The sequence below is a fragment of the Saimiri boliviensis genome, chromosome 5, assembly GCF_048565385.1.
Source record: "Saimiri boliviensis isolate mSaiBol1 chromosome 5, mSaiBol1.pri, whole genome shotgun sequence".
Lineage (NCBI taxonomy): Eukaryota > Metazoa > Chordata > Mammalia > Primates > Cebidae > Saimiri > Saimiri boliviensis.
In genome coordinates, this window is record NC_133453.1 from 25,689,975 (window position 1) to 25,712,169 (window position 22,195).

Sequence of the window (22,195 nt, forward strand, 5' to 3'; positions counted from 1 at the left end):
ATGATCTCAATATTTATTTCTCATCCAGTTGGGTTTCCTCGTATTTGCCACATTAGTGTTCACCCTGTTTCTAATGGCAAAAGATACTGTCATCTCCTTGCCCTTCGTAAAGTTTAATATACTTTATCATTTTACTTTTAATCTGGCCCTGCAGATCTCTAGTGGTCACTGGTTTTGTTTGACTGTCTTTCTCTTACCCCCTCAACTCTTTTACTGCTCAATTTCTGTGATTCCTGAAGACTTCAGCAATCAATACTCTTTTTTATTGTTCTTTTTTTTTTTTTTTTTTTTTTGAGTCTTGCTCTGTCACCCAGGCTTGGAGTGCAGTGGCGAAATCTCAGCCACCACGCCCAGTTAATTTTTGTATTTTTAGCAGAGACGGGGTTTCACCATGTTGGGCAGGCTAGTCTCAAACTCCCGACCTCAGGTGATCTGCCCGCCTCAGCTTTCCAATCAATACTCTTTCTAGGATAAGTATCACCACTTTTGTTTTTACCTTTTCACCTTTCTTGATTCTCTTCCTGTAAATCCCATAGTTTCAGGCCTTTTGAATTAGGAGAGTTCTCTTTGGGGAATGTGCTTCAGGTTAAGAGCGATTCCATACTAGTGGGTAGAAAGGAATATTCCTCAGCTGTCTTCAAATAATCCATTAAGGAAAAGCGGGATACAGTGATAGGACTATGGGATTTGGAGACAAAAAAAATTTTTCAGAATCACTCACCGGTTCAAGATTTCCTTTAAAGTAAGGATCTTACTTTGGGAGGCCAAGGTGGGCGGATAATGAGGTCAAGAGATCGAAACCATCCTGGCCAACATGGTGAAACCCGGTCTCTACTAAAAAACACAAAAATTAGCTGGGCATGATGGCGCGTGCCTGTAGTCCCAGCTACTTGGGGGGCTGAGGCAGGAGAGTTGCTTGAACCCAGGAGGCAGAGGTTGCAGGGAGCCAAGATTACACCGCTGCACTCCAGCCTAGTGCCTGGAGACAGAACGAGACTGTCTCAAAAAAAAAAAAAAAAAAAGTGAGGATCTTGGCAGAGGTTGAAGTGAGCCAAGATTGTGCCACTGCACACCAGCCTGGGTGATAGAGGGAGACTCTGTCTCAAAAAATAAAATAAAGTGAGGGTCTTAGAACTGCCTGAAAGGATTGTTGCAAGCATTGAATGACAGTGACAGTGGAGTCCTCAGTAAATGCCAGGTCCTTCTGCATTCTGCTCCGTGAGTCCACCATTGGAGTCTAGTTAAATATGCCCTGGCTCACAGATGCTTGGTGCAATAACTTCCTCCTTTCTTTTTTTTTCCAGACATTACTGGTTATAGAATTACCACAACCCCTACAAATGGCCAGCAGGGATATTCTTTGGAAGAAGAGGTCCATGCCGATCAGAGTTCCTGCACTTTTGATAACCTGAGTCCCGGCCTGGAGTACAATGTCAGTGTTTACACTGTCAAGGATGACAAGGAAAGTGTCCCTATCTCTGATACCATCATCCCAGGTAATAGAAAAATAAGCTGCTATCCTCAGAGTGACACTTCCAATAAGAGTGGGGATTAGCATCTTAATCCCCAGATGGTTAAGGGTGTCAAATAGATTTGGGATTTAATGCTGATCTCCCAGCTGCGCTCTCCAAAACGATGAAGTCAAAGTAGCAATTTGGACAAATGCTTGCCGTTAACACCGCTTTACTGTCTGTGCTTCACTGGGATGCTGTGTGTTGCAGCAAGTATGTAATGGAGTGGCAACCATGGCTTTAACTTTGTACTGTCCGCTCACATGGAAGTGTACTAAAACGCTGTCATGTGTCTGTACTCAGTACTGACAGGCTAAAAGTAATATGGTAAATGCATCCCATTAGGACATTTCTGCCTGATTTGACAGTCCCTGTCCATTTCCAACAGCTGCCTATCAAATAGTTTTGTCCCCATATGTGAGCACTGAAACAGCATTTGGTTGACACGTCCAGTTTTTCATCTTGCAGTTTCAAATCCTTCTTTTTAAAAATTGAATTAAAAAAAAAAAAAGTAAAAGCCACACCTTCAGGGTGTTCTTTCTTGTGGTTTGAAAGACAACATTGCAAAAGCCTGTCTAAGGATAGGCTTGTTTGTCCATTGGATTATAACAGAATGAAGGCATTGGACAGATTGCGTCCTTTGAACTCCTTGGTAGAATGCTTTTACTAACGCTAATTAAATATTTTGATTATGAATGAACTAAAATAGTGGCAATGGCCTTGACCTTAGGCCTGCCTTTCCTCAGCCTGAATGTGCTTCTGAATGGCACATTTCATACCATACATTTATAATGCATTAGCGTTATGGCTATGATGTCATCATGAGTTGTGTATGGGAGGAAAAAAAAAACAATTTATCAGCCAATTATTATTTTTTTTAAACTTCTTCATGCAAGCTTATTTTCTACTGAAACAGTTTTGGAATTTTTAAAAACATTGCTGATACTTACTTCAGATATTATGTTGAGGCTCTAAGAATGGTTTTGACATCCTAAAGAGGTCTATGATTTTTAGGAATCTGAACAGTTCAAACTATACCCTTTAAGGATGTTTTCAAAATGAAAAAAAAAAAAAAAATCCTAAAAGAATATTGTAACCTGCTTTATTCTCCCAGGGAAGCAAACTGTTCATGATGCTTAGGAAGTCTTTTCAGAGAATTTAAAACAGAGTGCATATTACCATCATTGCTTTAACATTCCATCAGTTTTACTACCGGTAACCTGATATACACTGCTTTATTTTTTCCTCTTTTTTTTTTTTTTTTTTGCCTCTATTTGCCTTTCCCCACCCCCTTTGCTTTGTAACTCAATAGAGGTGCCCCAACTCACTGACCTAAGCTTTGTTGATATAACCGATTCAAGCATCGGCCTGAGGTGGACCCCGCTAAACTCTTCCACCATTATTGGGTACCGCATCACAGTAGTTGCGGCAGGAGAAGGGATCCCTATTTTTGAAGATTTTGTGGACTCCACAGTAGGATACTACACAGTCACAGGGCTGGAGCCGGGCATTGACTATGATATCAGCGTTATCACTCTCATTAATGGCGGCGAGAGTGCCCCTACCACACTGACACAGCAAACGGGTGAATTTTGAAAACTTCTGTGTTTAAGACATGGATGGTGTGTTGCATGCTGCCACCAGTTACTCTGGTTAAATATGGATGTTTCAAGGGAGAAGTCAGCAATTGTCCAAAGATTAAGACAGGGTGGAGTTGGGGGGATAACAAATCAAATGCATCTGCTAAGCTGATTGGAGGAAAACATATGCAACTATTCTGAAGTTCACTCTCATTTAAACCACAAGTAGCTATAAAGCTGGAGAAATACAGATGTCTGCTCTGTTAAATACAAAATAGCAAATGTTCATTCAATTTGCAGACCTAGAGTTTTTCTTCTTAAATGCTGAACAGGAATACCAAGTTGTATAGTAAGCACCAATTAATTATAAGAAATATACCTCCTAGGCCGGGCGCGGTGGCTCACGCCTATAATCCCAGCACTTTGGGAGGCCGAGGCGGGTGGGTTACGCGGTCACGAGATCGAGACCATCCTGGTCAACATGGTGAAACCCCGTCTCTACTAAAAATGCAAAAACATTAGCTGGGCATGGTGGCGCACGCCTGTAATCCCAGCTACTCGGAAGGCTGAGGCAGGAGAATTGCCTGAACCCAGGAGGCGGAGGTTGCGGTGAGCCGAGATCGCGCCATTGCACTCCAGCCTGGGTCACAAGAGCGAAACTCCGTCTCAAAAAAAAGAAAAAAAGAAATATACCTCCAAAATGTACCATCATGCTCACCCTCCTACCCTTTGATAAACTCTACCATGTTCCTTCTTTGTAGCTAAAAACCCACTAAAATTTAGGGTACAGTGGATAGGTATTGCTTTGAGGTAGGAGAAAACGAAACGTGGGAGCATTCTAGGTTTTGTTGCTGTCACTAGGTAAAGAAACACCTCTTTAACCACAGTCTGGGGACAAGCATGCAACATTTTAAAGGTTCTCTGCCCTGCATGGGAAAAGAAACACGCTGAGAACCAATTTGCATGAACCCTCTTCACTTGTAAGTAGAATTCACTGAATGGAATCGTAGCTCTAGACATCTCACATGGGGGGGAGTTTAGGACCCTCTTGTCTTTTTGTCTGTGTGCATGGATTTCTCCGGAAAGTATTGCTATGTGTCTCTGCTGTGTGGCAACTTAAGCCTCTTCAGCCTGGGATAAAATAATTTGCAATAGTATTAATAATGTGCTTAAAGTCAACGTATTTGAAAGTAGATTAAAATTATTTTTTTGAAATATATTTATGATGGCAAAAAGGTTAAAGGGGGCCTAACATTACTGTGTGTGATGTTTTATTTTTAACAGTAGTACACTATGACTTAAAATAGATTTAGATTAGACTGTTTGCATGATTATGACTCTGTTTCCTTTATGCATGAAATATCGATTTTACCTTTCCAGCTACTTTGTTAGCTTTAATTTTAAAATTGCATTAACTGAGTCTTCCTTCTTGTTTGAAACCAGCCGTTCCCCCTCCCACTGACCTGAGATTCACCAACATTGGTCCAGACACCATGCGCGTCACGTGGGCTCCACCCCCATCCATTGATTTGACCAACTTCCTGGTGCGTTACTCACCTGTGAAGAATGAGGAGGACGTTGCGGAATTGTCAATTTCTCCTTCAGACAATGCAGTGGTCTTAACAAGTAAGCAGTCGAATGTATCTGTTCCATAAATATTAACCCAGAGCATAGCAAATGAATTCTGAGTTCTCAAGTAGGAGCAGCTAAGAGCAAGAGAGCTGCAACCAAGCTACTAACTAAACACCAAATTCAATGTACAGCTCCGTAAATTTTGAAAGATGTAATGTTTGTTGCTGTTTTTATATACTTTTGATATCTACAGCTTTTAAAAAAAAAACATAGTGGAAAAACACCAGCAGGAAAGCTCCATGACTTCAAACAAATTCTGCTTCCAAATAGGCACATAAAACTAGTGAATATCACAAGAAATTACATGACTAAATCTAAATCTTTAGAGACAAAAATGAGAACTGAAAATAGTGTCACTGTATGTGCTTTATTCTCATTTTTATAAACAGAAGTGTCAGCAGGTGATCTATTTAGGATTTGAATACTTAGAAAAGTGACTGATTGCTTGAGCTGGATTAGGATGTTGTTTTGAACAGAGTCAGAAGTTTAATTTGTACTTCAAAAAGAATCTGTTAGAAGGATTTCTCAGAAGGCTGAGAACTTAGGAAAAAACTGACATTAAATAAACAACAGTTTATGGAAATTGTCTCCTTCTAGTCCCAACCATTACAGAATAGACATCTGTTATCAAAGAATAAAAGAGTAGGCGGCAAGATGGTGCCGTGTTTCGCATAAACAGCACTTCTTGTTATTTTTACTATACCGTAATAGTAAAATATGTAACAACAGCAAAAGATTCTACATAAGGGAAAAAGAGCTTACATTTAGGTACATTACCAAATATTAGTCTGAAAACATCCTCTACCTTTCAAACGTAATTTAGATAATGAAACACAGAGAAGAGCAGCTCAGCATGCCCGTGATCTCAGTTTCTTACTTTGTGGCTGAGGGCAAGAATATCTGTATATTGGCATATCCACAACCCCAGAACTATTGCTTCTGTTCTAGAGAATCCTGGAATCACTAATTACAGCATTATCCAGTATATAAGCCCCTGCATTACAGTGTCTGCTTCACCTTAGCGAGTGACCTGTCACACGGTAATCATGTGTTCTAAGACCATATTATCACCCTAATGCTACAAATGACCTCAAGGTAGCCTCTCTCTCTCCTAGCAAAGTCATTATTATCCTCTTTTAAAGATGAAGCCAGCCGGTGGAGTGGCTCATGCCTGTAATCCCAGCACTTTGGGAACTTGAGGTGGGCCAATTGCTTGAGCCCAGGAGTTCAAGACCAGCCTGGGCAAGGTAGTGAGATCCAGTCTTTACAAAAAATACAAAAATTAGCTGAGCATGGTGGTGCACACCTGTGGTCTCAGCTGTGTAGGAGATTGAGGTGGGAGGATCACCTGAGCCCCGGGAGGTTGAGGTTGCAGTAAGTCATGATTGTGCTACTGCACTCCAACCTGGGTGACAGAATGATACCCTGTCTCAAAATAAATAAACAGAGAAACATGTAGCAGGTGAGGTCCCCAATGATTAAGTAAATTGCCACTGGCCAGCTAGTTAGGTGGAAGTGGAATCCAAGCATCAAGTCCTCCAGCCTGGCACTTTTCTAAACTTTGTAGGAGACTTTACAGAAAGGCTAAAGGGCAAATGGTGTGCAGGGAAATGTGGGTTTAGTGAGCAGGAGTTCAAAGTTTAGAAACTTCACTCTCTGTATCTTTTTGGATCAATCATATGCCACATAATGACATCTGATATATACGACAGTGGTTCCATAAGATTATAATGCCTATTTTTACAATACCTTTCCTATGGTTAAATATGTTTAGATATACAAATATTTATCATGTGTTACAATTGCCTATAGTATTCAGTACAGTAACATGCTGTACAGGCTTATAGCCTACAAGCAATAGGCTAGACCATATGGCTTAGGTGTGTCATAGGCTCTACCATTTAGGTTGTTTGTTTGTTGAGATGGAGTCTCCCTCTGTTGCCCAGGCTGGAGTGTAATGGCACGATCTCAGCTCACTGTAACCTCCACCTCCCAGGCTCAAGCGATTCTCCTGCCTCAGCCTCCCAAGTGGCTGGGATTACAGGCATGCACCACCACACTCAGCTAATGTTTTTTTATTTTTAGTAGAGATGGGGTTTCACCATGTTGGCTAGGCTGGTTTGGAGCTCCTGAACTCAAGTGACTCACCCACCTCCACCTCCCAAAGGGCTGGGATTACAAGCCCATGTAGGTTTATGTAGGTACTCTCTATGATGTTTGCACAATAAAATCACCAAATCACACACTTATCAAAATGAATCTTCATCATTAAGCTATGGCATGACTGTGTATTAAAATGGAAGAAGAGGCTAGGCTTGGTGTCTCACGCCTGTAATCCCAGCATTTTGGGAGTCTGAGCTGGACTGATCACCTGAGGTCAGGAGTTCCAGACCAAGCCTGGCCAACATGGTGAAACTCCGATTCTATTAAAAAGACAAAAATTAGCTAGGCATGGTGGCGGGCACCTGTAATCCCAGCTACTCAGGAGGCTGAGGCAGAAGAATCATTTGAACCCAGGCGGCAGAGGTTATAGTGAGCCAAGATTATGCCACTGCACTCCAGCCTGGGTGACAGAGCAAAACTCCATCTCAAAAAAAAAAAAAGAGAAAGAAAGAAAAGAAAAGAGAAAGAAGAAATGGAAAAAGATACTCAGGGATGTATATTTAATTTTAAGAAAAATACTCTGCTCTCATTTTAATATGGCAGAACCAATTGCTTTCTCTTTGAACTGTGGCCCTTTCCCAGTAAAGGTTAATTGCTAAGACCACTAGTGCTGGCCTGGGTCAATCACTGTATGATCCTGGGCAAGTAAATTAAAGAAGGTAACTTCTCTGTGTCTCAGTTTTTTCTTTTTTTTCATTTGCAAAATAGACATATTGTAGTAAACCAAATTTTTAGAGGTGAAAGGTTTGTTCATTGTCCTGAATGTCGTGATGGTCTCCCAAGTCACACATGTGTAAAATCCCATCAAATCACTTTACATATATGCAGTACATTGTCTGGCAAGAAAACTGCTTTTAAAAGTAGCAAACTACCTCTCAGCTTTGTTGTAAGGCATCAATGGCAATCCACAGCACCACAGCAAGAATGATCACGTGCGCTCCAGAGACATACTCTCAGGTGGATAAGAAAAATATTACATTGTGGCAGCAACTTCATCTCACTCAAAAATCCAGCTGAGTCACACTCGGAGGTGGAACTGGGGGCAGGGCTTTGAGAGAGAATGGGGCAAGGTGACCCTTCCTTATCACCTAATTATAGACGTTCACCAGGTAGCGGCATTCACTAAGTGTAAGTAGGCGATAGGACTGGACATTTGGATATTTCATCAGTTGAAATGGTCCTGGTGTGCGCTGGTTTTTCATGCTTTCAAGCACAATTTTAAAATAAGTCCCACTTGCCTCTTCAGATCTCCTGCCTGGTACAGAATATTTAGTGAGTGTCTCCAGTGTCTACGAACAACACGAGAGCACACCTCTTAGAGGAAGACAGAAAACAGGTGAGTGGTGTTGGCAGTATGATAATCCAGTAGCTTTTGCCTACCAATCTTGTGTAACAAATGAAATGCTACGCCTCCATTTTTTGTGGTTGTGGTGTGTGTACCTTTGTCATCACAGTATTATCACTGGTCTCAAAGACTAAAAGATACTCAGCAATCACCTAGATTTTCAGTCACTAACAAATTAATCAAGAAATTTGTCTGTCCTTTTAAAAAACATTTCCCAAGAAGATCTTTGTTATTTAGATTTAGTGGGCATTCCTTTTCATTAGGTGGCTGTGTCTAATGGCTAACCCAACACTCATTGTCATCTATTTTTCTTCCTTTACTAAGCCAGCAAGTTTACAGTTTTTTCTGCTTAATAAAGTATGAATTTACTAGGAGAAAATTGAATTGAATCTCATAAATATGATGTACTTAAATATGAATGCTTCTTTTAATTTTTTCTTTAAAAAGGTACCGTTTAGTATATTCATTGATTTATTTATAGTCTACTTGCTTCTAAAAAGAACTTACGGTATCTTAGTTTGTTTTTTTATTGAATAGAACTAGTAAATGGTGTAAGTGAAACAGAAATTTGCTGGAAGTCCCAGAGACTAAGTGATTTGAATTTACAACAAACTTTGAATCTTTGTGCATTTTTCAAAAATGTCAATACATGAAGAGTTATCAGCATTGAAATTTATCTGGGATAATGTCTTTAGTTTTAGAAAATTTTGTGTTTGGCATCATTACCACTCTGTTGACATATAAATTCCCTCTTGAGCTTAGGAGGCTTCTTTGAGAGTCAAACACTTACCTTGACAGTGGGCAGATCTTGGTTTACTTGGAGGGATACACTTACAGGATAGAAACAGAATACTTGAACACTGAAAAATTTGAAAATGTCAATTCTCAGAATATCTTGAACACTTATCTGCAAATGTGACACAGAAACCTACTGTAATAACACCTAAAAATTGCTTGAATTACGTAGCAAAAGAAAAAAATGGATGCTTGAGTTGGCTATTCCGAAGTGAGTCAATTTATGATTTTAAAACACATATGTAGGCCGGGCGCGGTGGCTCAAGCCTGTAATCCCAGCACTTTGGGAGGCCGAGGCGGGTGGATCACGAGGTCAAGAGATCGAGACCATCTTGGTCAACAAGGTGAAACCCCGTCTCTACTAAAAATACAAAAAATTAGCTGGGCATGGTGGTGCGTGCCTGTAATCCCAGCTACTCAGGAGGCTGAGACAGGAGAATTGCCTGAACCCAGGAGGTGGAGGTTGGAGTGAGCCGAGATCGTGCCATTGCACTCCAGCCTGGGTAACAAGAGAGAAACTCCGTCTCAAAAAACAAACAAACAAACAAACAAACAAACAAAAAACACATATGTAGCTTAGAATCAGTACATCTTAATCTGAAGTTTATGGCAAATCATGGTATTGATGAGACAGGACCAAATTGTTGGATGTACGTTAATTTCCCCTACACCTTCCTCACTTCCTAAACTGGTGGTGTCTTTTCTTTTTTGTCTGGTGGGAAAACAGGTCTTGATTCCCCAACTGGCATTGACTTTTCTGATATTACTGCCAACTCTTTTACCGTGCACTGGATTGCTCCTCGAGCCACCATCACTGGCTACAGGATCCGCCATAATCCCGAGCATCACAGTGGGAGACCTCGAGAAGATCGGGTGCCCCCGACTCGGAACTCCATCACCCTCACCAACCTCACTCCAGGCACAGAGTATGTGGTCAGCATCATTGCTCTTTATGGCAGAGAGGAAAGTCTCCCCTTGGTTGGCCAACAATCAACAGGTAACTTGTTTTCTGGTCTGCAAAGAAACTCAGAAGACTTTCCTACCAAGTTGGTATATTCTGTAAAGTCACTTGCTGCTGTCTGTCATCAGCTCTTAAAAAAATTAGATGGTGGTCATGGGACATGGAGAGGGAAGTGAGAATGTGTTTAGAAAAATCTCCTTTATAAAGAAGGCTGGGCACAGTGGTAGTAAAGAAGGTAATTTTTTTCTCTCAAAAAATTTCTCAACCGATTTGGGTATTTATGCATTTCTAATAACGTAAGTTTTATTCAAAATGTAGAAAACTAGCTGGACGTGGTGGCTCACACCTGTAATCCCAACACTTTGGGAGGTCAAGGTGGGTAGATCACTTGAGGCCAGAAGTTCGAGACTAGCCTGGCCAACATAATGAAACCCTGTCTCTACTAAATATACAAAAATTAGCAAGGCATGGTGGCTATGCACCTGTAATCCCAACTTCTTGGGAGGCTGAGGCAGAAGAATCTTTGCATTCGGGAGGCGAAAGCTGCAATGAGCTGAGATCACGCCACTGCATTCCAGCCAGGGTGAAAGAGCGAGACCCTGTCTCAAAGAAAAAAAAAAAAAGGTAGAAAACTGAACTCTGTTTCAGAGTACCTTTAAAAGTGTAATTTTAGTCTAACAGTGTCATTGTTCTTAGCAGATAGAGGCTGAAGTACTTAGGGGAGCAATAGCATCATGAAGTCTGTATTTTAGTCTTAAGCTGTTAAGTGAGAGACAGATACCTAAGGAAAGGATAGATAGGTGTTCACTGTATTACCTTTTTTTTTTTTTGAGGTGAAATCTTGATCTGTCGCCCAGGCTGGAGTGCAATGGCATGATCTCGGTTCACTGCAACCTCTGCCTCCCAGGCTCAAGCAATCCTTCTGCCTCAGCCTCCCAAGTAGCTGGGGTTACAAGGGGCCTGCTACCACGCCTGGCTAATTTTTGTATTTTTAGTAGAGATGGGATTTCACCATGTTAGCCAGGCTGGTTTTGAACTCCTGACCTCAAATGACCCACCCACCTTGGCCTCCCAAAGTGCTAGGATTACAGGCGTGAGCCTCTGCGCCCGGCCTTGTATTACTGTTTTACAGTTTTCTGCAGTTTTGAAATTTTTCCAAATAAAAAGTTGAGGGGAAAAAAAGTCCTTCCCTAAATTTGAAATAATCATTTTATCAAAATTTGGATGGGCTCTGTAACCCCTTATTTTGAATTCGTCATAATATTACATTCTGCTAATTACACGTAGTATTTACATTATTGTATGAAGGAATCATTAAGACAATTATCTGGAAAATGAGCAAAGAGTAATCTGAGTATTGCTTGAAAATTATGGATGTGAAAATGTTCCCAATTTTTTTTTCCAGTTTCGGATGTTCCGAGGGACCTGGAAGTTGTTGCTGCGTCTCCCACCAGCCTACTGATCAGCTGGGATGCTCCTGCTGTCACAGTGAGATATTACAGGATCACCTACGGAGAAACAGGTACAGCAGTAAAACGCTGTTTTACACTCTGATTCAATCAGGTTCTATTGTGGATAACCTGAAATCCCCACAGTGAATACAGAATTAAAGAAATTTTCGCAAGTCCCGTCAGTGGAGCCCTTTTTTTTCCAAGAAAATATGGAAGATATAGACAACCTAATTTGTTCTGAAACTCAAATAAAAAGTTGTTCATATAATACAACTAGAGGGGGAACGGGGAAGGCTCCCCCTCTGAGGGGAGCCTTTCCCCTACACGCTGAGGGGAAAAAAAAAGAATTGTAAATTCACACACATATTATCAGTGGTGGAAATGAAAACACTCTTGAAGTCAGGAGTTTATATTTTCTTCTCTTTACTTTTCTGTATTTTCCAAATTTTATTTAACAGAAATGTATTCTGTTAAACTTTTTCAAAAGGACGCAGTGCATGCAACCCTGGGTTGAGGGTTTAACCTTCCCTCTTTTAATGCTACTTGGTGACATTTTAAAGCTGAAATGTTAAAATAGCATTAACTGTAATTTTCTCTCAATGTTTATACACTTACCAAGGATTACGACGTGCATAAATACCCCTTTCTGTTCAAGACCTATTATTAGCACTCTTTAAAAGGGAATAAGCAAGATTTGATGTACATGCTGCTATCAATGTGGTGATTCAATTATTCAGTAATACCCAAGTAACTCGAAGCCCCTCACACTCTGAATTAACCCCTTTTCATACAGGAGGAAATAGCCCTGTCCAGGAGTTCACTGTGCCTGGGAGCAAGTCTACAGCTACCATCAGTGGCCTTAAACCTGGAGTCGATTATACCATCACTCTGTATGCTGTCACTGGCCGTGGGGACAGCCCCGCGAGCAGCAAGCCAGTTACCATTAATTACCGAACAGGTACAAACTTCTACTCTGGGGTGACACCAGCTTATTTATTCAGATAGTTTTTTCAGTGTTCTCCCAAGGTCTTTTTCTCATTGTAGAATTGATTTTCCTTTTTAATAAGACAACAACCTGCAGCTAACACCTGCAGCTAACAGAGTTTTGAGCCAGATAAAGAAAGAAGAACCCCAAGGGCAGGAAGTTTTGTCAGTTTTGTTGATATATTCCTCATGTCTGCAATAAGACAGTCATGGAGAGTGTTCAATAAATATTTGTTGGAAAAGAGTGGATGGGTTGATAAAGTAGGAAGACAGACACCTGCTTGTGGAATGTAGCTTCTTTGTGAGTGAAGCAGCCACCTCAAAAATAGGCAATGGTATTGAGATACATGCCCCATCCTCTAAAAGTTCTCTCTGTATGCTTTCAAGAAGAAAATACTTTTCTCAGGTAAGAGATCATTCAAATGTGTGCCAGACCTAGAGAACAGGACTTGTCCAATCTTGCCTCCAAGGACTGGGGCTTCACTCGTTTCTCCTTGCTTTTATTTTGTAGAAATTGACAAACCATCCCAGATGCAAGTGACTGATGTTCAGGACAACAGCATTAGTGTCAAGTGGCTGCCTTCAAGTTCCCCTGTTACCGGTTACAGAGTAACCACCACTCCCAAAAATGGACCAGGACCAACAAAAACTAAAACTACAGGTCCAGGTAAGAATCATCTGCATCTTGGCCGAGCACGGTGGCTTATTTCTGTAATCGCAGCTCTTTGGGAGGCTGAGGTGGGCAGATCACTTGAGATCAGGAGTTCAAGATCAGTCTGGCCAAAATGTTGAAACCCCGTCTCTACTAAAAACACAAAAAATTAGCCAGGTATGATGACTCGTGCCTGTAGTCCCAGCTACTTGAGAGGCTGAGACACAAGAATTGCTTGAACACTGGAGGTAGAGGTTGCAGTGAGCCAAGATCGCACCACTGCACTCCAGCCTGGGTGCCAGACTAAGAGACTCCATCTCGGTGGTGGGGGGTGGGGGAAGAATAATCTGCATCTCATGTATAACAGGATAGATGGGGTAGGACCACCTAATATTCTTTTTTATATAAATGGCTACCTTGCTATGAGTACTCTGTATTTCTTGTCATATGTCATCATTTTCCCCATTCATGAGTTCAGGGATCAAGATTGTTATCAACCCTCTTCACAGTAGAAGTTTTAGGATAAGTGCATTTCTGGTTTAACATGGATAGTTCTATTTAGTGATATGTTCCTCTTAAATTATCAGATTCACTCTTCTGGATTTGTTTATCACCCACACTAAGAAGACAGAAATGACATCACCGACTTTTTCAGATCCTTTTAGCTATGTTGTCTTTGTTTTTAGGTAGAATACTTGTGAAATTAGGATCTTAAGACAACTGATTAAAGTCAAGTTAATTTTCATTTCTTCTGAGAGCAGTGTCACTAATTGTTGGGGACACCGTATTAAGTTTTAGAGGTTATCCTTGAGTGTGACTTCACTCCCATGTGGTAGTCTGTATTAGCAACGAACAGGTTTGTCCAAGAGGAAATCAAAGTCTGACTCTTCCATGTTTTTGTTACAATTCTGCAAATAAAAATTCTAGGCCACCGTATGTTTACTACCAAACTCCAGAAGCTGCTTGGATGACTGTATAGTGGATGACATAGATGTTGCATTTGCTTTTCACTCTCTTCGCAGATCAAACAGAAATGACCATTGAAGGCTTGCAGCCCACAGTGGAGTATGTGGTTAGTGTCTATGCTCAGAATCCAAACGGCGAGAGTCAACCACTGGTTCAGACTGCAGTAACCAGTATGTAACTACTGCTTGGTTTCCACTTTCAAAGTTGAATTTTGTTCTTGAGTGTCTGAATGCTCGCCACATGTCTTTTGCAGTTATATATAGGGAAAGTACACGTGTTGGTTAGTTTATATCTTGAGCTGAGCCCTTTACAGACATGTTTTCCTTCTCAGTGCCAAGCAAGGAACTTACAGGGAAAGAAACTGTGAAACTATCATAGTTAGTTGCTGTGCTTTGAATTTCTTTTGCTCAAATGGCCTCAGCAGAATCTTATTTGCCTATAGCAAATCTACAAAATATTTTTTCTAGACTGTATTTTCTACAACTGGATGGTAAAGTTGATTGAAGTGTACCTCATGTAGCTATTATATTTGGGGCATTCGAAGGACTATGACTGGACCAGAGTGTAATATAAACGCTTAATAGAGAGGAGAAAAGAAGAGTTTAAGAAAAATTATAATTATTTGAATCTGACATTACAAATCAGCTTTGCCACTTCCAAGGTATAGAAAATCCAGGTCTATGAGACTAACATTACATTGTAAAATCAAATCATGGCAGAATATCTTTAATCCCCACTGTGGGGCCATTTTGCAGGGTATCTACTTATCTCACATATACCTATGTTTTAATAAGTGATGCAACATTGCATATTTTCTAAACCAAGAAAAACTAAGCAAGTGTTTAAGTAATTTTCCATTTGATAGTGGGTTAAATGGACTTTAATTCACCAAAGAAAATGGTATCTGCAAAACTGCTTTGCATGTTATAAAAATGCTTATTTCACAACTTGCTTTTCACATAACCTCTTACCATTAATTTGCCTAACAGACATTGATCGCCCTAAAGGACTGGCATTCACTGATGTGGATGTCGATTCCATCAAAATTGCTTGGGAAAGCCCACAGGGGCAAGTTTCCAGGTACAGGGTGACCTACTCGAGCCCTGAGGATGGAATCCATGAGCTATTCCCTGCACCTGATGGTGAAGAAGACACTGCAGAGCTGCAAGGCCTCAGACCGGGTTCTGAGTACACAGTCAGTGTGGTTGCCTTGCACGATGATATGGAGAGCCAGCCCCTGATTGGAACCCAGTCCACAGGTATATGGTTAATCGCACCACCGGGTGCCCATGGGAGCAGCGGCTTTATGCCCTGCTGAATGAATTATACTTCATTGGGCTATTGATTCCCATGTAAAGGTGAAAAAAAATCATTAAAAAAGATCCTCTTTAAAGAGGAATGGTAAGAAACAATAGAACTTAGGTGATATTTAAGTAAACAAGTCTAATAAGACCGTAAAGCAAGACATGTGAAGATGATGCTAAAATTGTGGATTATTTCCTAAGCTACGGCTCCCTGTGATTACCCTCACTATGTATAAAGGAGAGAAGTTTGGCATCATAGAGCTTACTTATAAAAAGGAACCCAAACTGGGACATTTCATAGCAGCATGATTCTGAGCACACATGGGTAAGACCTCTCTTCTCTGGTTAGATATCATGTGCTGCTGTATAATTAGCTTAAATGATTGTGATTCAGACACATAGGAAACAATCAATAGGGCAATCGCTTTCCATAATACTTGATCTTCTTGTGCTTTATTTCTGAAGCAGAGTACAATGCTAAAGATGTATCCTAGCGACAACATAAACCATAGAGGTGACAGTCTGTATTATTGCTCTTCGCTTCTCTTTTCTGCTTCTGTTAGAAGCCAATTTTCTTCTTATGCCGCATTACAGAGAGAACATCAATTTAGCAGCCATATCTGCCATAGGGTCCAAATAAAGAGACAATAAAAACATTATTCCCTCTTTTTTGGATGGAATACTGTGTGAAATGATTATCCATACCAAGATACTTTATGTAGAAAAAGGAGACTGGGTGCAATGGCTCACACTTGTAAACCCAGTGCTTTGGGAGGCCAAGGTGGGAGGATGGCTTGAGGCCAGGAGTTCATGATCAGCTTGGGCAATGAAGTGAGACCCCCATGTCTAAGAAAAAAAATTTTAAAATTAGCCAGGTTGCCAGACATAGGTGATGGGGAGGAAGGCAGCAAATCACACTGCCGTGTGTGTACCTATGCAACAATCTTGCATGTTCTCCACATGTACCCCAAAACCTAAAATGCAATAAAAAAAAATTAGCCAGGTGTGGTGACACATGCCTATAGTCACAGCTGCTTAAGAGGCTGAGGTAGAGGATCGCTTGAGCCTAGAAGTTCAAGGCTGCAGTGAGCTATGATGGGTCCACTGCACTGCAGCCTAGATGACAGAGCAAGACCCTGTTTCTAAATGCATGAATTAATTAAAATTTTTAAGAAAGAAAAATGGCTATTGCTTATTTTTCTATACAAAGGGAAAATAAATCATAATGGCCAATAAGCCAATTCAATTTTTTTGTTTTTTTGAGGGAAAGCAAAAAAAAACTTCTAAAATTTAAAATCTCTTACAGTTCTGGCATTTACCCAAATGTTTTCAGTGATTCTGAGAATTGGTGGATATAAAACACATTTCTCGGCAAACGCTTTCTTCATTTTGCATCCCTTATTGTACTTCCTTGTACTGAATCTTTGCTTGACCAGGGAACCCACCTAACCCAACTAGAACAATCCATTCTACTTCTTGGAACTCACTTTATTCCTCTTATTCCCCATTTCCTATAAAATAACCTCTAACCAATGGCCATCCCGACAGCCATTCCTCCACCAACTGACCTGAAGTTCACTCAGGTCACGCCAACGAGCCTGAGCGCCCAGTGGACACCGCCTAACGTTCAGCTCACTGGATATCGGGTGCGGGTGACCCCCAAGGAGAAGACTGGCCCAATGAAAGAAATCAACCTTGCTCCTGACAGCTCATCCGTGGTTGTATCAGGACTTATGGTAAGATGTGCCCTTTGTTCATTGGAATAAAGATGGAGGTCATCTCTAACACAGTTTCTAAGGTGGTGAAAATATAATGTCATAATAAATCTAACTGTTCTTTTCCTCTGCATCAAATAATCTTATTGTAATTTTATATGTAATTATTTAGGTTGACCTAAGTTTTCCAGCTGACTATTGGGATGGAATTTTATAAATAGCTTTGGATTTTGTGCAGCTGTTTTAGATGTATTGTGCTTATTTTAAAAGGTTGTGGGGGAAAATTTACATATCCATTGGTTGAATGCATAAATCGACTTAGTTATGCATTTTCTGAGCTCCATTACCTTGCTAAGGAATATTTTACAGTTTACGCCAGTCTACCTTGACCCTACTCTCGTTAAAACATTTTAAAATCCTTCCAGACATACATGCAGAAAACTGCTAGGGACCTAGAGGACTGATGGACCTCTTAACATAAGGCCAGTTTCAGGGGAAACTACAGAAAGAGGGTTCAGAGACAGAATGGAACATTCTCTTTGCCTCTCGATGATAAAGAAAAAATTATGATTTGTAACTGTCAGATCATTAAAAAAGAAAAACACGCTAATACCCACTTTCCTCATTTTTTTTTACCAGCTGTTTAAGTATGTAATCTATGGCTTACTTAAGCTTAACAGCTAAGAGCATTTTAAAACTGATAAATACGTTGATCATCTGCACTGTAGGAATGAAATTAATCTAGGAATTTACAAGGTCGTGAGTTTCACTGGTTTATTTTTTCTTTCGTACCCGTTGCATTGACCGAATGCTGTAGTGAAACTCCCAGGGTTTCAGCGATGACACTGCTAAAGCCGACCATGCCCTTCTTCTCTAGGTGGCCACCAAATATGAAGTGAGCGTCTACGCTCTTAAGGACACTTTGACGAGCAGACCAGCTCAGGGAGTTGTCACCACTCTGGAGAGTAAGTAATAAAATGTCTTCGTTTCAACAAACCTTCTGTATCAACAAAAATTAAAAAATGGTAAATCAGGAGGGTTCAGTGGCTCATGCCTAAAATCTTAGCAGTTTGGGAAGCTGAGGCAGGAGGCTCACTTGAGACCAAGAGTTTGAGACCAGCCTGGGCAACATAGCGGGGCCCTGTCTCTTAAAAAGACAAAAAAAAAAAAAAAAAAAAAAGCAAATGATTTTTTAGATTTATATGTTAAGAGTGGAATAAGTCTTTTTTTTTTTTTTTTTTTGAGACGGAGTTTCGCTCTTGTTACCCAGGCTGGAGTGCAATGGCGCGATCTCGGCTCACCGCAACCTCTGCCTCCTGGGTTCAGGCAATTCTCCTGCCTCAGCCTCCTGAGTAGCTGGGATTACAGGCACACGCCACCATGCCCAGCTAATTTTTTGTATTTTTAGTAGAGATGGGGTTTCACCATGTTGACCAGGATGGTCTCGATCTCTCGACCTCGTGATCCACCCCCCTCGGCCTCCCAAAGTGCTGGGATTACAGGCTTGAGTCACCGCGCCCGGCCTCGGAATAAGTCTTAACTTGAAAATTGATTTGATTGCCTTTTTGTCGTATGACTGTCATCTTTTATACTCCTTGAGAAAGGGGTCTACTGACACATAAAATTGAACCACTTCATAAGGTTATAATGTTGGTGTTATGGACTAAGACTGACATCTAGTTTATGCTCTGTTAGAATTTGTTTTCGTAGAGATAAGCTTGGGGAGAACACACTGGCTTCTGCTATAGCTTAACAATCAATATTAGGCAATTCTTACATTACTATAAAGAAATACCTGGCCAGGCATGGTGGCTCACACTTATAATCCCAGCACTTTGGGAGGCCGAGACAGACAGATCATGAGGTCAGGAGATTGAGACCATCCTGGCTAACACAGTGAAACCTCGTCTCTACTAAAAATACAAAAAATTAGCCAAGTGTGGTGGCATATGCCTGTGGTCCCAGCTACTTGGGAGGCTGAAGCAGAAGAATCGCTTGAACCTAGAAGACAGAGGTTACGGTGAGCCAACTGCACTACAGCCTGGGTGACAGAGACTCTGTCTCAAAAAAAAAAGCCTGAGACTGGGTAATTTCTAAAGAAAAGAAGCTTAATTGGCTCATAGTTCTGCAGGCTTTACAGGAAGCATGGTACTGGCTTCTAGGGGGTCCTTGGAAAGCTTTCAATCATGGTGGATGTCCAAGAGGGAGCAGGCACATCACATCACTGTGACAAAAACAAGAGTGAGAGACAGAGAGAGTTGGGAGGGAGGTGCCACACACTTTTAAATGATCCAATCTCTTGGGAACTCACTGTCACAAAGAGGGCATCAAGCCACAAGGGATCTGCGCCCATGATCCAACCACCTCTTCCCAGGCCCCACCTCTAGCACCAGGAATGACAACTCAACATGAGATTTGGCCAGGGACAAATATCCAAATTATATCACAGCACAGTAATCACTGGACCAAATCAGGCTTAGACTCTAGTCTTCTGCTATATCAATAACTTTATGTATGCCTTTTCAAAAGTCAGGTAAAGTGTCAAAGTTTCATCGTTTATAAAACAGGGATGGTATTGTACTTGTTGAGAGAAAAGACAAAATACTTGCAATAATATTAGACACACACACACACACACACTCACACACACACACACACACACATATATATATTATTGTTACCTGGCCATGTTATTATAACTCCTACCACACACATTTTTACATTATAATACATTAATATTTTTAATATTTATTGAAGTATTTGTAGATACTATAAAGCCAGCCCTGGGAACCACTGGTAGTATCTATAAAGCTTTTCAGTTCTTCAAAATAAAATGTATGAGAAGTAGATATTTTCATATTTTCTAATTACAGTTGACCTTTCTCTCTGAATGTCAGAGGAGATAATCTACATATTACTAGTTATATATTTCTTGAAATGGATGAATTTGATATATACCAAGGAAACATTTAAAAATACCAAAACTAGCTGGGCGTGATGGCTCACATCTGTAATCTCAGCATTTTGGGAGGCTGAGATGGGTGGATCACCTGAGGTCAGGAGTACAAGACCAGCCTGACCAACATGGTGAAACCCTGTCTCTAAAAAGTAAAATAAAATAAAAATAAAAATACCAAAACTTTACATGGATGTGCCAGGCAGGCATTAATGTCTAGCTATGATCCTCTGCAGATGTCAGCCCACCAAGAAGGGCTCGTGTGACAGATGCTACTGAGACCACCATCACCATTAGCTGGAGAACCAAGACCGAGACAATCACTGGCTTCCAAGTTGATGCTGTTCCAGCCAATGGCCAGACTCCAATCCAGAGAACCATCAGCCCAGATATCAGAAGCTACACCATCACAGGTCAGGGAACTCACTGCATTAACTACATTTGTTAACAAATATCCACATTGTAAACTGGCTTATTAGTTGTTCTGTGACTGATGCTGATAAAATTTATTTTCAATGTTATCATAATAACCCAGTTTTAGAATGTGATTTTCATGCTATGATCAGAAATAGTTTTGTCCTCTGAATGCCTCATTTTATGTAAAATTTGTCAGAGAAATGGCATAAGTTTCATTCAACAAGTTTGATCTTTCATCACGGTGCCCTTTCTTATTTAAAAAATTATAACAAAGTTTAAAACTAAAAGAAATAAAAAATAGTGATGTACAGATCTTAGCATTAACATAGATTAAAAAGCAAAGTTAATACAAAAGTAAATATATTATAACCAAAGAATATTCAGTATCTAAGGTCTTTTTGAGCTTTTCAAAGTTGTGATTCCAAGGCCCAACTATTGACCATCTGATTACTGTACAGATAAAACCTCAGTAAATGGCTGCCACTCATTCTGCAAGAAGGCCTCTTCCAACATAGCATTTTTGCATTCCAGAATTTTCTTTAGCTGGGGTCCTTGTCTGCATCAGTGATTCACTTCTGAGATATGTTTCTTGCTAACAGTTAATATCCACACCATGCTCTACTTTACTGTTCAAATGTGGACCACTTTTTTAGTCTATGTAAATATGGGATGACGGAGGAACCTAGAAAAATTGCAGTCAAGCTTGAAAATTCTCCAACAAGCCAGAACTGATCAAAAATCATCTCTTCTCAAATCCCAGGTTTACAACCGGGCACTGACTACAAGATCTACCTGTACACCTTGAACGACAATGCCCGGAGCTCCCCTGTGGTCATCGACGCCTCCACTGGTAACTATACCCTCCTCTGAGGAAATGCCACTGACTTGTATGCAGTCAGTCTCGTGAACTCAAAAAACAAATGTGAAGCTGATATTTTTATATTCTGGATTCCACAGAATCCTGTTTCCAGTTTACAGTATTCTCAGATTCTTTTAAGTCTATTTAGAAGGGCTGGGGAGAAAAGTGTGGGAGTAATTTATTTGTCTTCTTGAGACTTAATTTTGTTTTCTTTCAGCCATTGATGCACCATCCAACCTGCGTTTCCTGGCCACCACACCCAATTCCTTGCTGGTATCATGGCAGCCACCACGTGCCAGGATTACTGGCTACATCATCAAGTATGAGAAGCCTGGGTCTCCTCCTAGAGAAGTGGTCCCTCGGCCCCGCCCTGGTGTCACAGAGGCTACTATTACTGGTATTGCTGCTTCCATGCTTACTACTTAGGACACATGAAGTCCTTAGCAAACTCTAACTGTATCTTTGATACTGTGTCATGAGAATGAGAAACCCTATTCCTGATCACCTCAGAAAGCATTCTCTGTGTAGGAGTGGTAGAGCTCAATGCATCCCAGAAGGCATGAGTGAAGGAAAATGCAATTTCAGTACTGTCCTAACGGATTGACTAGACTCATGTTTTCTTTTTGCTGTGAGTTTGCCAGATACCTGTCAATTTCAGTCCTGGAGAAAGATATTTTTCAAAACAAACTAGCTGATTGTGATTCTATCAATACACTCCACTCTCTATAGATATGGTAATCTTATAGGACTTGCCAGAGCACCACCTGCCACTGATCTTCTTGACCACTATCACAGGATGGATCTTGAGGCAGAGTGATCCCAACCACCCACATTGGAAAGAATGCCTGGAATAGGGAATAAGAGCTGGCTACGTTGGTGGGAAAGACTATAAACCTCTAGTACT

At 40.7% G+C, this 22,195-nt stretch overlaps 1 protein-coding gene across 20 annotated transcripts in view; it reads left to right on the top strand.

Moving 5' to 3' along the window:
• Nucleotides 1-22,195, top strand: part of FN1 (fibronectin 1) — a 78,025-nt gene that overhangs the window by 40,198 nt on the left and 15,632 nt on the right. For 5 of the 20 annotated variants that reach the window (XM_003925565.3, XM_039470052.2, XM_074399059.1 and 2 more), the window contains exons 24-38: nt 1,305-1,496; nt 2,824-3,096; nt 4,535-4,717; nt 8,133-8,222; nt 9,754-10,023; nt 11,393-11,509; nt 12,232-12,396; nt 12,934-13,089; nt 14,097-14,210; nt 15,030-15,299; nt 16,893-17,080; nt 17,937-18,024; nt 20,252-20,428; nt 21,193-21,282; nt 21,509-21,688. In XM_003925565.3, the coding sequence (XP_003925614.1) occupies nt 1,305-1,496; nt 2,824-3,096; nt 4,535-4,717; nt 8,133-8,222; nt 9,754-10,023; nt 11,393-11,509; nt 12,232-12,396; nt 12,934-13,089; nt 14,097-14,210; nt 15,030-15,299; nt 16,893-17,080; nt 17,937-18,024; nt 20,252-20,428; nt 21,193-21,282; nt 21,509-21,688 (2,553 nt within the window). The remainder of the gene's footprint in view (nt 1-1,304; nt 1,497-2,823; nt 3,097-4,534; nt 4,718-8,132; nt 8,223-9,753; nt 10,024-11,392; nt 11,510-12,231; nt 12,397-12,933; nt 13,090-14,096; nt 14,211-15,029; nt 15,300-16,892; nt 17,081-17,936; nt 18,025-20,251; nt 20,429-21,192; nt 21,283-21,508; nt 21,689-22,195) is intronic. The other 15 variants (XM_039470053.2, XM_039470055.2, XM_039470054.2 and 12 more) reach the window with 3 other exon arrangements.